Raw genomic sequence first — 12970 nt, 5'->3', positions numbered from 1 at the left:
CCCTTTTGTGCTTCACATCATGTGAAAAGTGGTGGTTGGCATGAAATTTTGATTTAATATCGCAGTCCTTTCAGAAAGACAAAATGCAAGATTTTCTTATCAGGAGTATTTGTTAGCCATCTATTTTTTCCACTAAGATTCACTTTAAATATATAAAATAAATACTAATATGAAAGCATCCATCTAGTTTATGAAGACTGTTTATCCAGGCAAAAGCTGCATATAATAGATTATTTTGTAATGGTTTATTACAAATACTATAAACCTAGTTTTCTGATCCATGTATAAATCTTGAATACATTTTTCAAGCCTAGTTTACATAAAATTCTATTAAATTTCTAAAAAAAAATAAATCACTATTAAATTTTGCTCTTTCCTTTTCTCCATACATAGAGAGAGAGAGGGAGGGAGGGAGGGAGGGAGGGAGAGGAAAACTATTTACTGGCTTCTGTTAACTGCCATAACTTTACAATCAACATCATGTTATTTGTATATGTTGAATATATAAATGTCTAATGAATGTTAATCCTATAGTATGACTCATTTTTCCTTTAGTATTGATCAGGTGCCTTCATAAAGTAGTCACTCAATAAAATAAAATAAAATATAATTACAATTAAAACTAATTAAACCACCCAATTAAACTAACACCTTAACAGTTTTGAATATTGTGTATGAAACCATGTTTTTCATTAAACCAGGATAGTTTGATATCCTGATGTAAACTGAATGACCTATTTGCCTTTGGCAAAACAGCATATTAAAGTTTTTTGCAGACTTCACTCGTAGCATACTGACCTGATTCCCTTAAATTTCAAGACTTAAGGTTATACCTACCCATTCTAGTAAGAAACAATTGCATATGAAAAGCAGAAAGTTACTTAGGAACAAAAGAGACATACTACCCTAATTAATAAATTAGTATGATAGAGTACCCTGCATTAAGAAGTATAGTTTAAAATATACTTGTAAAGGTGCTTTACAGAGTAAAGAAGCTATAGGGTAATGTTACTTTGGAAAGAAACCACTCTAAAGTGCAAAAATATAATGTTCAAAAACTAATTTTTGAATGCTTCTTAAACATATTATATTGCTCTTGGACAAGACTATACAAATCAGAAAAGATTGCTAGAACAATAAGGTGACATATTGTAAATTAATAAGGGTAATGGCCATTCTTATAACTGAATGATACTCCCCTCCCATCAGCCAAGGTGATTATTAAAATAATGGTTACCAGGGGATCAGCTTGAGTACGGGAGAGAAAAGAATAAAGAGAATGGAGGCCTGAAAATTTAATGGAAATATATTAAGCTTCTACAATTTTCCAAATGAAATTCAAAATGATAGCAAAGCAAAACACTATATAATATGTAAAAGTTATATACTACAGAACAGAATGGCAACAAAAAAGCCACATTAATGCTATATAAGAAGCCAAAAAAGTAACAGGACAGTTCCTTAGAAAAATAGACATAAAGGCTTATTTTCAGGAATGTATACTGTTCTGTTAACCATGTAAAATATGAAAGGCTATTGTTAAGAAATTGTTTAATCCAATTTTGAATCCACAAGTATTCTGTCTGTCTGTGTGCACCACGTTTAAAGAAAGATACAATAAAAGTGGAACATGTGCAAGAGAAGGATGATGTGGATGATCGGGGAATTGAAAATAAAGTCCTCTGAAGACAGGGCTGCAGGAATTCACATGTTTAGCCTGGAAACTGGGGATATCTAGCATTTTTTAAAATATCAAATATTGTACAGAAAAATATCACCTGAAATATAAGACATGGAATAATGTTACAGGAATGCAAATTCTATTTGAATGTTAGAACTTCCAACAGTCAAAATAATCTGATAGCCATAGATAATTTCTAAGTGAAAGTTGGACAACCATGTGTTGTGAAACAGAAAAGAGTTCAAAATGGAATGGAATATGTTTTAAATTCCAGACTGACACGGAAGATTCAAAAATATGATTGACTGAAATGTTTGTTCTGACACGTTAGGAGATGCTGCTGCTAATGTTCAGGTTTCTTGGATTCATCAACTTCACATACAATATCCACATAAGTCAAAGATCCCCCAAATACCAGTGGTGTCTATAACGTTGTCTGCCTTGAAGGGAGAGTGGATGAATTGGAACTCAGAGCAAGGGAAGAAGGCTTGTCTGTTCTTGCATTCCCTCTTTCATCTCAGTCTAAAGCTTGGGCAGTGAATGCATGCCTCAGCACTTAATATTTGTGCCTATCCATTATCCATCTCTGAGGTAATGGAAGGGTCTTTTCTATCCTCCCCTGGAATTGGATTTCGAGAATGGGGATCATGATCATGATGAATTACTAGCCCTTTTCATAGGATGAATTTTTTACTAAATAGGATTATTTTTGGTTAAAGAAGAGAGGGTTGAATGCTTTGCTGAAGCTACTATCCAAAAAAAATGAGATAGGATTTGTTATTAGTTATTGGTTATTAGTTATTGATAACCCCATGATGTGTCCTATTAAACCAGCACCCCCCAAACTTTTGGGCAACAGGGACTGGTTCCATGGAGAGAGTTTTTCTGTGGACCAGAGGGGATGTGGTTTTGTATGCTGCCTACATCCCGCAGATGGGGCTTCACTCGGTTTCTGGCATTTCTAAATCTCATAATCTGACTACATAATAAACTTTTTTGTTTTGTCTGATAATAAGGGGAAATTGTTTGGTATATAGTTATAGAAGGCCTCTTTTTTCTCCTTTTGAAAGTTAAGAAAAAGAATTCCCAGTTCCCTAGAACTGTGTCCACCATTTAAGACTCTAGTAGACTGGAACATAGTATTTTAATTTATTAATAGAGAAATTACTTAAGATGTTTTAAAAATACAAATGTAATGTAGTAAGCAATGTAAGAGAGTTGAACTTCAAAATTAAATGCAACAATATAAGATTTCTTGAATAATTTTGTCTGTGCAAAGAACTGCAGATTTTGCATGATGAATAATAAAGCTCGTTTCTTTTGTTAAACAGGAACTAATTCCAGAGTTTTACTACCTGCCAGAAATGTTTGTCAACAGTAATGGATATAATTTTGGAGCCAGAGAAGATGAAACTATTGTGAATGATGTTGAACTTCCCCCTTGGGCCAAGAAGCCTGAAGATTTTGTCCGCATCAATCGAATGGTAAGGGTTTTTTTTAATCAAGCTTGCTAACAAGTCCACCCAATGTATAAATTAATATAGCCTTGTTTTTAGTCATTATAAAGCAACAACTGAAAATATAAGGAAAAATATAAGGAAAAAAAACACATAAAGGAGTTAACAATATTTGATTGCAACTATCCTGTATTACCTGTATTACCAATTACTTGGCTTTATGCAATAATTTTCATTGGAATTTTCTTAGTGGAGGCTTATGATAAAACCATCATTCCCCTGATAAATTTAATTATTTTGTTCAACTTAATAAAGGTTCTTGCAGTCCCCAATAAAAATGCCATTGATTTTCTAAAAAAAAAAAAAGATCAGTACAAAAAATATTATGGGCTAGGGTTAGTATAGAAAAGTATTAACATTATATGCATGCATATCTAATTCAGTCTCAGTTTAATCAACAAATGAAATACAATTATATCTCAAAATCCATATTTTTCTGAATATTGTGACAAAACCTTCTAATCAAAGCAGTGCACAGGAAAATATATTTATCAGAAAAGTTATAGTAGGAAAACATGGAAAAAGTGCCGATACAAATATTACATTGAGAAAGGCAAATATAAAAATACATCTATTCAGGAATAAAGTGTTTCAGATGCCTTCCCTATGTATATATGTGTGCATGCAGCTGCTTCACTGGCCTTTCAAGCTGAATTGTTCTCTGAATATTAACACATAAAATTATATAAAATTATATTTTTTTATCTTAAGAATACCACAAGACTCGGTTGCTTTTGCTGAAAAAAATTAATAGATATACCTCTGGAAAATGTTTTTTGGGATACAATATTATTTGCTATCTATCTTATCATACATATAAAACAATACGTACCTAACTAGTATGGTGCAGTGGTGAAGGAAATATTGGAAAAACCAAATTCTGGTCCTTCTTAACAACAGAAATTCATTAGTGTCTTTAAGAGAATCACAAGCTCTCAGCCAATCCTTCTCAAACATATACTGTATTGTGAGGAAAAATGGCAGTAGGAAGCAGGAACCTCGAGGTCCTGAAGGAAAGTCATGATATAAATTTTACAAATAAACAAACAAACAATTGACAAATATTAATTATATAATCCCAACAGTGCTTTTCCAAAAGGCACAAAAATCTAAAAGTTAACTGTATAAAGGATACAATCAATCAATAAATCAATCAGAAAAGAGCTTGGAGGTCTTTTAGTCCAACTCCCTGCTCATCATTCAGACAAGTGAAATACAATTCAGTGCACCTTTTCCCAGGAGTAAGCTCCCCTATACACATAGGACTTGCTGCTGAGTAGGCCTGCACTATAAATATAGAAAATAAATTATGATTATATGTAATACATTTACTTTACTAATATATTTATGTATGTATCCAAGCCATTATTAAAATAATAAAAAATATTGAGAGTTAATTATATATGCTTCAAATAAATGTAAAATTATCCATCAAACCCAGATGGCTGAATGTAATGCTTTTATGTCCATTATGTTTTATACTCTAAATTAGAATTTACGGGTGCTGAATCTAATAACACTATTTAAGGATTACTTGTTAAAGTGCATTTCCCAGAGCTGCTTTCTCTCTGCATAAATCAACACATTACAAAGGCTCTTCATAATTTATCCAGTACTATAGTAGCACCCATTCTCTTTTGTAAAAGAAAATGCTTTCTTAAGCATTTTTATGTCACTATTAGATTTCTATGAAAATATTACAAATGGTCTCACCTATTTCATTTCATCTATAAAAGACCACTTGCAAGATGACTGGAAATTTTACTCCAGAAATTGAGTATATCTTTTGTATCAGACAGCAAGTCTACTGAAGGCCTTCTTTTGAGTCCCTGGAGACATTTTCCTCAACCTTGCAACTTTAAGAAGTATGGACTCCCAGAATTTCCAAAGCAATTTTTGGCTGAAGAATGTTGGGACTTGAAATCCACACATCTTAAAATTGCTAAGGTCATGAAGCACCTCCCTGGAGAAAAGCAATTAATCAGAATAGAATATAAATATGTGTGTATCAATAAGATTTGGTATAAGGCAAATTCTCAGTATTTCTAACCTGCAATTGCTAAGGCTATTTATAGTTTGTTTGTCAGATAGAATAAAGAATCTGTCATTATATTTTCCCAAATCATTAGTGAACGTTATGTTTATTTGAAACTCAGCTTTAAATTGAAATGGAAGACAATTGCATTTATTGTTTTGATTGATTTGATTAATATAACCTCTCATTCAGCGCATGAATCATGTTTGGTAAGTAACAATTCCATTCAATTGTGTTCAGTTCTCAGAGACTGTTTGAACAAATCCCTGAAATTTTCTTGGCAAGCTTTTCAGTAGTTTGCCATTGCCTCTATAACAATATGCAATTAAACAAAAAGAAAAACAGAAACACAGAAAATATGAAGTATGGGAAAATTCATCCAAGGGAGTCCAAGCTAACTTTTCTTGGGTTTGCTTTAATTATTCTAACTTACCCCACTTATAAATTGATGTATTTCTGTCAATACATCAAGCCTGTATTGACAGAAAGTCAATACAGGCTTGATGTCAGCCCTATGTGGTAGGTCAGGTCACAAAACAGACACTACAAAACCTTTCCAGACTTTCTGAAGCTGTATTTTATAGGTATAGGCTATACTAACTGAAATGAAAACTTGACAGCATTTCCCCCCATGCTCCTTTTACTCAAGACAGTTAAGAAAGCTAGTTTGGATTTTTTTCTAATGTTTTCTTCCTGTCAGACTTGCTATCTCTCATCACATAGTTTCTCCAAGGTAAACTCTGTAGCTCTCAAGCTTAAATATCTATCCATTCTTTTCTGTAATAAAGAGAATTTCAATGCATTCAGATTTTCTGCAATCTTCATTTCTTTCAGTCCTTTGTTGTCGAACAGCCCAACAGCCCAACCTCTTTCCCTGCTACTTTTTAATTTGAATATATTTAAATAAGTTCTTACCAGATGGTCTCTCTTCCTATGGTATGCTCCTTAAATTATTTTGTTATTATTTCCTTGGTACAACTTTACACTTTCCCCCCCATATATTATGTCCTTTTCTCCTTCTCATAACAACAGACTTTTCATTTCTTGCAGAAAAATGTCTTGGGTTTTATAGCTTCCTGAACAATGTAGAAAGCCATGTTGGTTCATATTAAATTAGCCATAGTTTGTCTTAAACTGTGGAATATATTTTTGTTGAATCTTGGTTGGTTGGTTGGTTGGTTGGTTGGTTGATTATATGCCATCAAATCAATGTCAACTTTATAGATCACATAGATTTTCTTCAGGACAATCTGTTCCTAAACTGGTTTTTCATGTCTGACAATGCACTCTTCACCACTGCAAGTAAGTTCATCCAGCTTGCTGCTAATAATCCTTTCTGTGCTTCCACATTTCCCAGCATTGGACCCTTTTCCAGAGATGAATAAACCAATTTTAGTGGTTTAAAATAAGCTTCTGATACTGTGAAGAGATTTGGCTCTGTTGATATTTCTTTTCAGTCTCTTTTTCAGTTTTCTCATTAACGGTTTCTTCTTTTGTAATGAAATGTGATTTGTGTAAGACTGGCATACATTTGCATACATCCTAAATGTAATAGTATCATAACCACCATTTCCTATTGTTTTCATAATGATTATATGCTGGTCACTTCTTAGGATTTAATTTAAAGATGCCTTTTCTTTGATAAGTTGCAAAACCCAATTCTTCTAAAGCACATTAATTTAAATTATTCAGAAATTTGGTTTCTATGTCATGTAAGGCATAATGTACCCAATCTATATGAAACCTCCAATTATTAAAATAAGTTACTTGTACTCCTGGTTTCATTCAACATCTCACAATTGTCCTTGATATTTTAATCAGTGGGTGATAATATATCTCTAGATCTAATTTACATTTGTGGACAGATATTGCCCCCTATAATTATTCTATGAAGGAAGCTAGTCTTTTTTTTTCAATATGTTAGTTTATGATTAGCAATACTTTCCCCATTGTAGTCTTCTCTTTCCTGGCGCAAACATTTGCATTCCAAAAACAAATAAGAATTCTTAGTTCTCGATTTGGAACTTTTTTAGTACTAGCACAGAAATAACTATACATATGCCTCTCTCAAATATTATTGGCGCTATACTGTATTTGTCTTTTTTTGTTTCATTGATGTGACAACTCCAGTACTTACCCCTTGTAGTATTTCTTGAAATATTCACACTTTTCTAACTGGATGCTGCCCAGCATCTGTCATCTTTCCTCCAGGGAAACACAGTTCTACCATATTTTTCATGTTATACAGCAGCAGCCTATCTCCATTTCACTTCAAGTGGAATATCCTGCTCTTATATAAATTTGTGTTTCTCCCAATGCTTTCCAGTGCCACATGAATCTAAAAACTTCCACTTGATGCCACAGTGTTGTCAATATCTAAATGGTATGCATTAGATCAGGATAGCATACTTTTCTTGTTTCTCCTGGATTTCAGTCTGTTATCTAAGATGGAATAGATATCAGATATTCTCTTTCCCCAAGATCATGATGACATCATGATAAAAATGATATAATCCATCACAATATTTGCATGAAAACATGATGATATCCTGAAACAAACAAAATGCTAAAAAGTTATGCTGTTTATGTAGTTACTTAAGCACATTTAAATTATATTAAAGTACCCAAAATATCTTTACAATCCCCAAGGCATGTCACAACTTTTGAGCACCTTTAATGTCTGGAAATAGAAAGTTGGAAAATTTGGCACACCCGAACACATGATGGCTCTTCCCACATGTATCACCCATTCTAGTAGCTAATTTATCTTGATGTCTAATCCCTGGAGATGACCAATCAGTGTACTCTTCTCTAGTTTACTCTCCTGCTAAACATTATTGTAAACATCCCTACTTCCATTTACCCTCTGTTCATTTGCCACATGCAATTTTTTTTTATAATTAATCCAATAACTCTCAGAATACTTTCTGAAAAAATAAAAATCCACTACATTTGTTTTAAAAATAGAGAAAACCTCTGTAAATTTTAAAAATTAAAAATATATAAAAAACAAAATCATGCAACTGCAAAAAAAAAAAACCAACACTTTCATGGGTTACATCAACAAAAAAGAGTATCAACGTCAAGGGAAGTGATAGCATCATTCTTTACTACACTGGTGATGCCACATTTGGACTACTATGTCCAGTTCTGGTCATCATAATTCAGAAAAGATGACAAGGCTCTAGAAAGAGTGCATAGAAGAGAAACAAAGATGATCAGGAATCTGGAGGCTTATTCCTATCAAACAAGGAGAGACCCTTTCTTCATAGACTGTGGGGAGACATGATGTAGCCAATACTTGAAGGATTGCCACTGGCAATACAGAATCAATTTATTTCCCATGGTACCTGAAAATAGGACAAGAAGCAATGGGTGAGTGCTCATCAGAGAGAGATCCAATAAGTAGGAATTTCCTGACACTAAGAACTATTAAGCAATGGAACAGCTTGCATTCCATGGGTGCTCCATTGCTAGAGATTTTCAGAAAAGGATTGGACAACCATTTGCCCAAGGTGGTACAAGGGCTCTTGCTTTGGGCAGAGGGTTGGACTATGTCCCTCAAGATCCTTTCCAACCATGTGATTCTATGATTCTACAAGTTCACAGTTATTAATATATCAACTTTTCCTAGTTTATGCTTTTTATATAAAGCTTTCAAGGCCTATATAAAAGCCTATTTTTAATTACCTTTAGTGCCAAAAATGCTGAGATATTTGGCAAATTATGTTATCTCATTTGAAAATAAAATATTTACCAGATTTCTTTTATATTCTTTGCTGTGTATCCTGATATTTATAAATGCATTTTAACATTTACATATTAATAACCCTTTTATATAGAATATTTTTAAAAATCTCTATTCAAGACTTTCCCAGTTTTACAGATAATCACATGAAAATTAGAGGACACTGATGATTATTGATTTCTTCAATTCATAAATTAATGGTGCATTTATATTTAACAGTGTATGTACATATGTTCATGATTTTGTGTGCATGTGTGAGGTGTATATTATTAAACTCCATTCTGTTTATATTTGTCTGCTATATATGAGAGAAATACTATACTACTGCATAATAACTTGATCCCATTTTAATTTAGAAAGCATTTTGCAAACCAAATAATAATATTTTATATTTTTTAACTGAGAAATAATCTCTTATCGAAAAAAATTCCTGAGCAGATTGCTCTCATTAAAAAGGCTAGAGGAGTGATTACATTCAGTAACTTTTAGGATGTGTTTCAGTGGATTTTAAGAGCATTCAATTTATACATCAGTGATTGTTGGCTCAGTTTAATTTATCCATAGCAAGCTGGACTGATTACTACTGACATAGCCATGAAACATTAATAAAGCATTGTGTTCAATGCTAACATGATTATGGCCTGACCTCAATGATGTCACAGAGGACAGAAACAGTAAGTGTTCCTGCTAACATTACCCTAATGCTGGGTTCATCAATCATAATCTACCAGTTTACAAAAAAGAGAAGAAAGCTTTTCACAGATGTGACTTCGTAGTCTTGCTGAGCTTTTTGATCCCAGAAGACTTGTGGTGGCATGAGAGTCTGAAATAAAACAGGTTCAGAAACAAGCCAAGCATGTTAAATCAAGGTATGAAACTGTAATGTAAAACACACAGAGACACAGCAAAGACTTTAAAGCAAGCATTTGTAATTTCAAGACATGACCTGTTGTAATCCAAGACTAATTGTGACAGTGTTTTGATTATTTAAGGCACAGATTGTAGTATGCTACAAATTGCAGTGCTGAATATAACAAACAGAAAATATACTTTCAGATTCAGGAAATGTCTTCCTCTACCTAATATACTAGTTTTGTCATTTAGAAAGATGGAGTATACAGATATTTTATAGAAGTCCAAGATCACGTCCATATTCAATATATTTTCTCCCTTCCAATTTGTTTCTTAAACAGTCATCAATTTATGAATATTATTCATATCTTGTCCTTCATATTTTCCATCTTATTTGATCTTTACAATGACATTTGAATGTGATACTTTGATCATGACAGTTATTTGATTAAATGAGGCCAAATGGCTGTAGGTAATCCAGTAGATTCTTTTGTTCAATAATTACTTAAATCATAATCCTAATACAGTATTTTAGCCTCTATATTTGCCAAAAGCCTTGGATGTGATTTTCAAAAGTTCCTTCAAAGGTTACTATAAGGCTGTAATTGTTCACATAACAGACAGTAAAAATTAATAAATATATTTAGAGTATTTGATTAGATTTAAATAAGAATTTCATGAATTTACTGTAATTTTAATTGAAATAAAAAAATCGTGCTTAGCTTTGTCATCCACAAAGTAAACCAGCTTATTCTGTATCTCTTAAATTAGTGTAATTTATGAACAAACTATAAAACATGAATCCCTACACTGTTGATTTCCATATAAATTTGCCCATTGATTATAAAATTCTGATGGCCTTCTACATGCCAAAGAGATTGGTAGTAACATATGCAGTATTTTCTGTAACAGCACCCTAAGAGAAAATATAATTAATAACATACAGTGAAACCTTTATCTAATTAATTAATTAAGGGAACAGGTATTCATTATTCCTAATTCCCTATTCATCCAATGACTGTATTACCTGCAGTAATATTATTACCACAAATTATAAATTTGCGTCATTTATGTCATTTGCATTTACAGTGGAGAATCTATTTGTTACATCTGAAGACTATTGCATCAAGATCTGTTAAATAAAAATTACATTGCATATAATAATTATGTAATTCTGACATCCTTCTCCTCACAACCTTGTTTAATGGAAGCATACACAGACACACAAACACACACCTAGAATTGCTGCCATTCTCTATAGTCCTATATTTGTTTACTCTGAAACAAAATTTACTGGATGCAGTTGGGCTAGCTTCCATTTACTAGAGCATACAATTTTAACAATGATTTAAGAAGAAAAAATGATTGTAAGTTTTTATTTTGTTTAGCTATTTATTTTGCAGAATATATTTTTCTTAACTCATATTTAGCTAGTAATGTTATTTTCTGATTAATATGGAAGACTACTGGCAGATAAAATCACATGGCTCTGACTCAGTTAAGGCTATATTTCTACTGCTAAACTGAGCATGCATTTTTATTCTAAATAATTTCCATCTGAAACCTCTGCATGCTCATGTTCTATGTATAGAATGGTTAATGTTAGAAATATTGAAAAAAATGGCTGACATAGGGATAAAATATAAGACTTCTAAATCTTGCTATCCACTATCCACCCAAGTTTCCTTTTGTGAAATTCATAATAACTTGGTACTGTTTAAAATTCTATAAATCAGGGTTTAGTTTAAATATACATCTACACCATTCTTCAAGAGTAGAAAAATGGCATACACACTGTAAAATTATAGTCTGTATTTGGAATAAAAAAGCCAGGATTTTACAGTTTGTGCTCTACAATCCAGTTAACCTGGAATAGTACTTCTTAAATTGATTGAAATCCAATTGCCTCACAAGGTTGATTTTAACAAATATTCTAATGAATTAGGATTGGGAACAAAGACTTTTGCTGCATTTGAAGAATTACATAGCCACTAAGAAGCCATAAAGCTCATTAGTATTCTTAATTTTATAATTTGCCTTTATTTTAATTTGAAAATACAGTAGACAGGAATAAAGATAAGATAAGATAAGATAAGATAAGATAAGATAAGATAAGATAAGATGATAAGCTTTATTGTCACTTTTTGCTGAGAACACACATACACATTAAAAAATGAAATACTGATGCCCACTCTCAAAAGAACACACACACACACACACACACACACACACACACACAGAGTTCTTCACTTTGAAAGAAGAAGTAGATTTTTCAAGTACGTGATGAAAGATACCTCACTTGATTAATTGGTGGCCTAATATAATAAGCCTAAATACAATTGCTATGCTATTGCTATTATAATCCTTTTGAAAAAGATCTTGAGATAGGAAGTGTAAACTTAAATCAACAGAATCAACAGAGTGATATGCAAAAAAGCAACTGTAATTTTATTTCATATTTCTTTCTTTATTTTAGACTGCATCAGTATATGTTCCAAACCAAAAGAAATAATAGTTCCAGTTTATTTTGCTTTGGTTAGATCTACTCAACTAGTATCCAAGTTTTGACATAACTTTTAAGATTTCAGAGAAAATGGAACAGATTCCAAGAATGGTACCAAGGATAATCAGATAACAAAAAACTATTCCTCCAAAAAGAGATTGAAAGACTTGAGCATATTTAACCTTGAGATGAAAAAACTGAAAGGAAATGTGATAATGCTCTTCAAATACCTAAAAGGATGCTATACCTTTTATCATTCCAGGGTTCAGGAGACAGTAGAAAGAATCTAAGAAGCAGATTTGAATTTTTGAAAAAAATGTATAATTTTACAATTGATCAAATAACAGGTGGAAATGACAGAGTCCTCTTAACTGGTTCCTTTAAAGCTGAGTCTCAATTGGTTCTATCAAAGATGCTTTGATTTGGATGATTGCGCTAGATTCAATAACATAAAATAAATATTTTTAGTACTTCTATTGATGTTTCTCAATAAGCTCTCAATAGAACGAAAAGCATAGATGAAGAACTGAATGCCAATAAAAGCTCACAAAACATGTATTTACAAAGTTCATAGCAAACATATTAAGAATTTTAAAGGAAATTCTGAGAAGACATCTTGTTTGTAAAAGAAATA

The 12970-nt window shown here is 32.1% G+C and overlaps 1 protein-coding gene across 4 annotated transcripts in view; it reads left to right on the top strand.

The window, feature by feature from the left end:
- NBEA (neurobeachin) overlaps positions 1-12970 on the top strand; it is a 355376-nt gene that overhangs the window by 303704 nt on the left and 38702 nt on the right. For all 4 annotated transcript variants that reach the window (XM_070942793.1, XM_070942796.1, XM_070942795.1 and 1 more), the window contains one exon: positions 3013-3165. In XM_070942793.1, the coding sequence (XP_070798894.1) occupies positions 3013-3165 (153 nt within the window). The remainder of the gene's footprint in view (positions 1-3012; positions 3166-12970) is intronic.

This window comes from Pituophis catenifer, unplaced genomic scaffold (assembly GCF_029215685.1).
Source record: "Pituophis catenifer annectens isolate HBS135680 unplaced genomic scaffold, rPitCat1.0.hap2 SCAF_4, whole genome shotgun sequence".
NCBI lineage: Eukaryota > Metazoa > Chordata > Lepidosauria > Squamata > Colubridae > Pituophis > Pituophis catenifer.
Note: the sequence above shows the minus strand (reverse complement) of the source record. Positions and strands in the feature narration are given on the sequence as shown.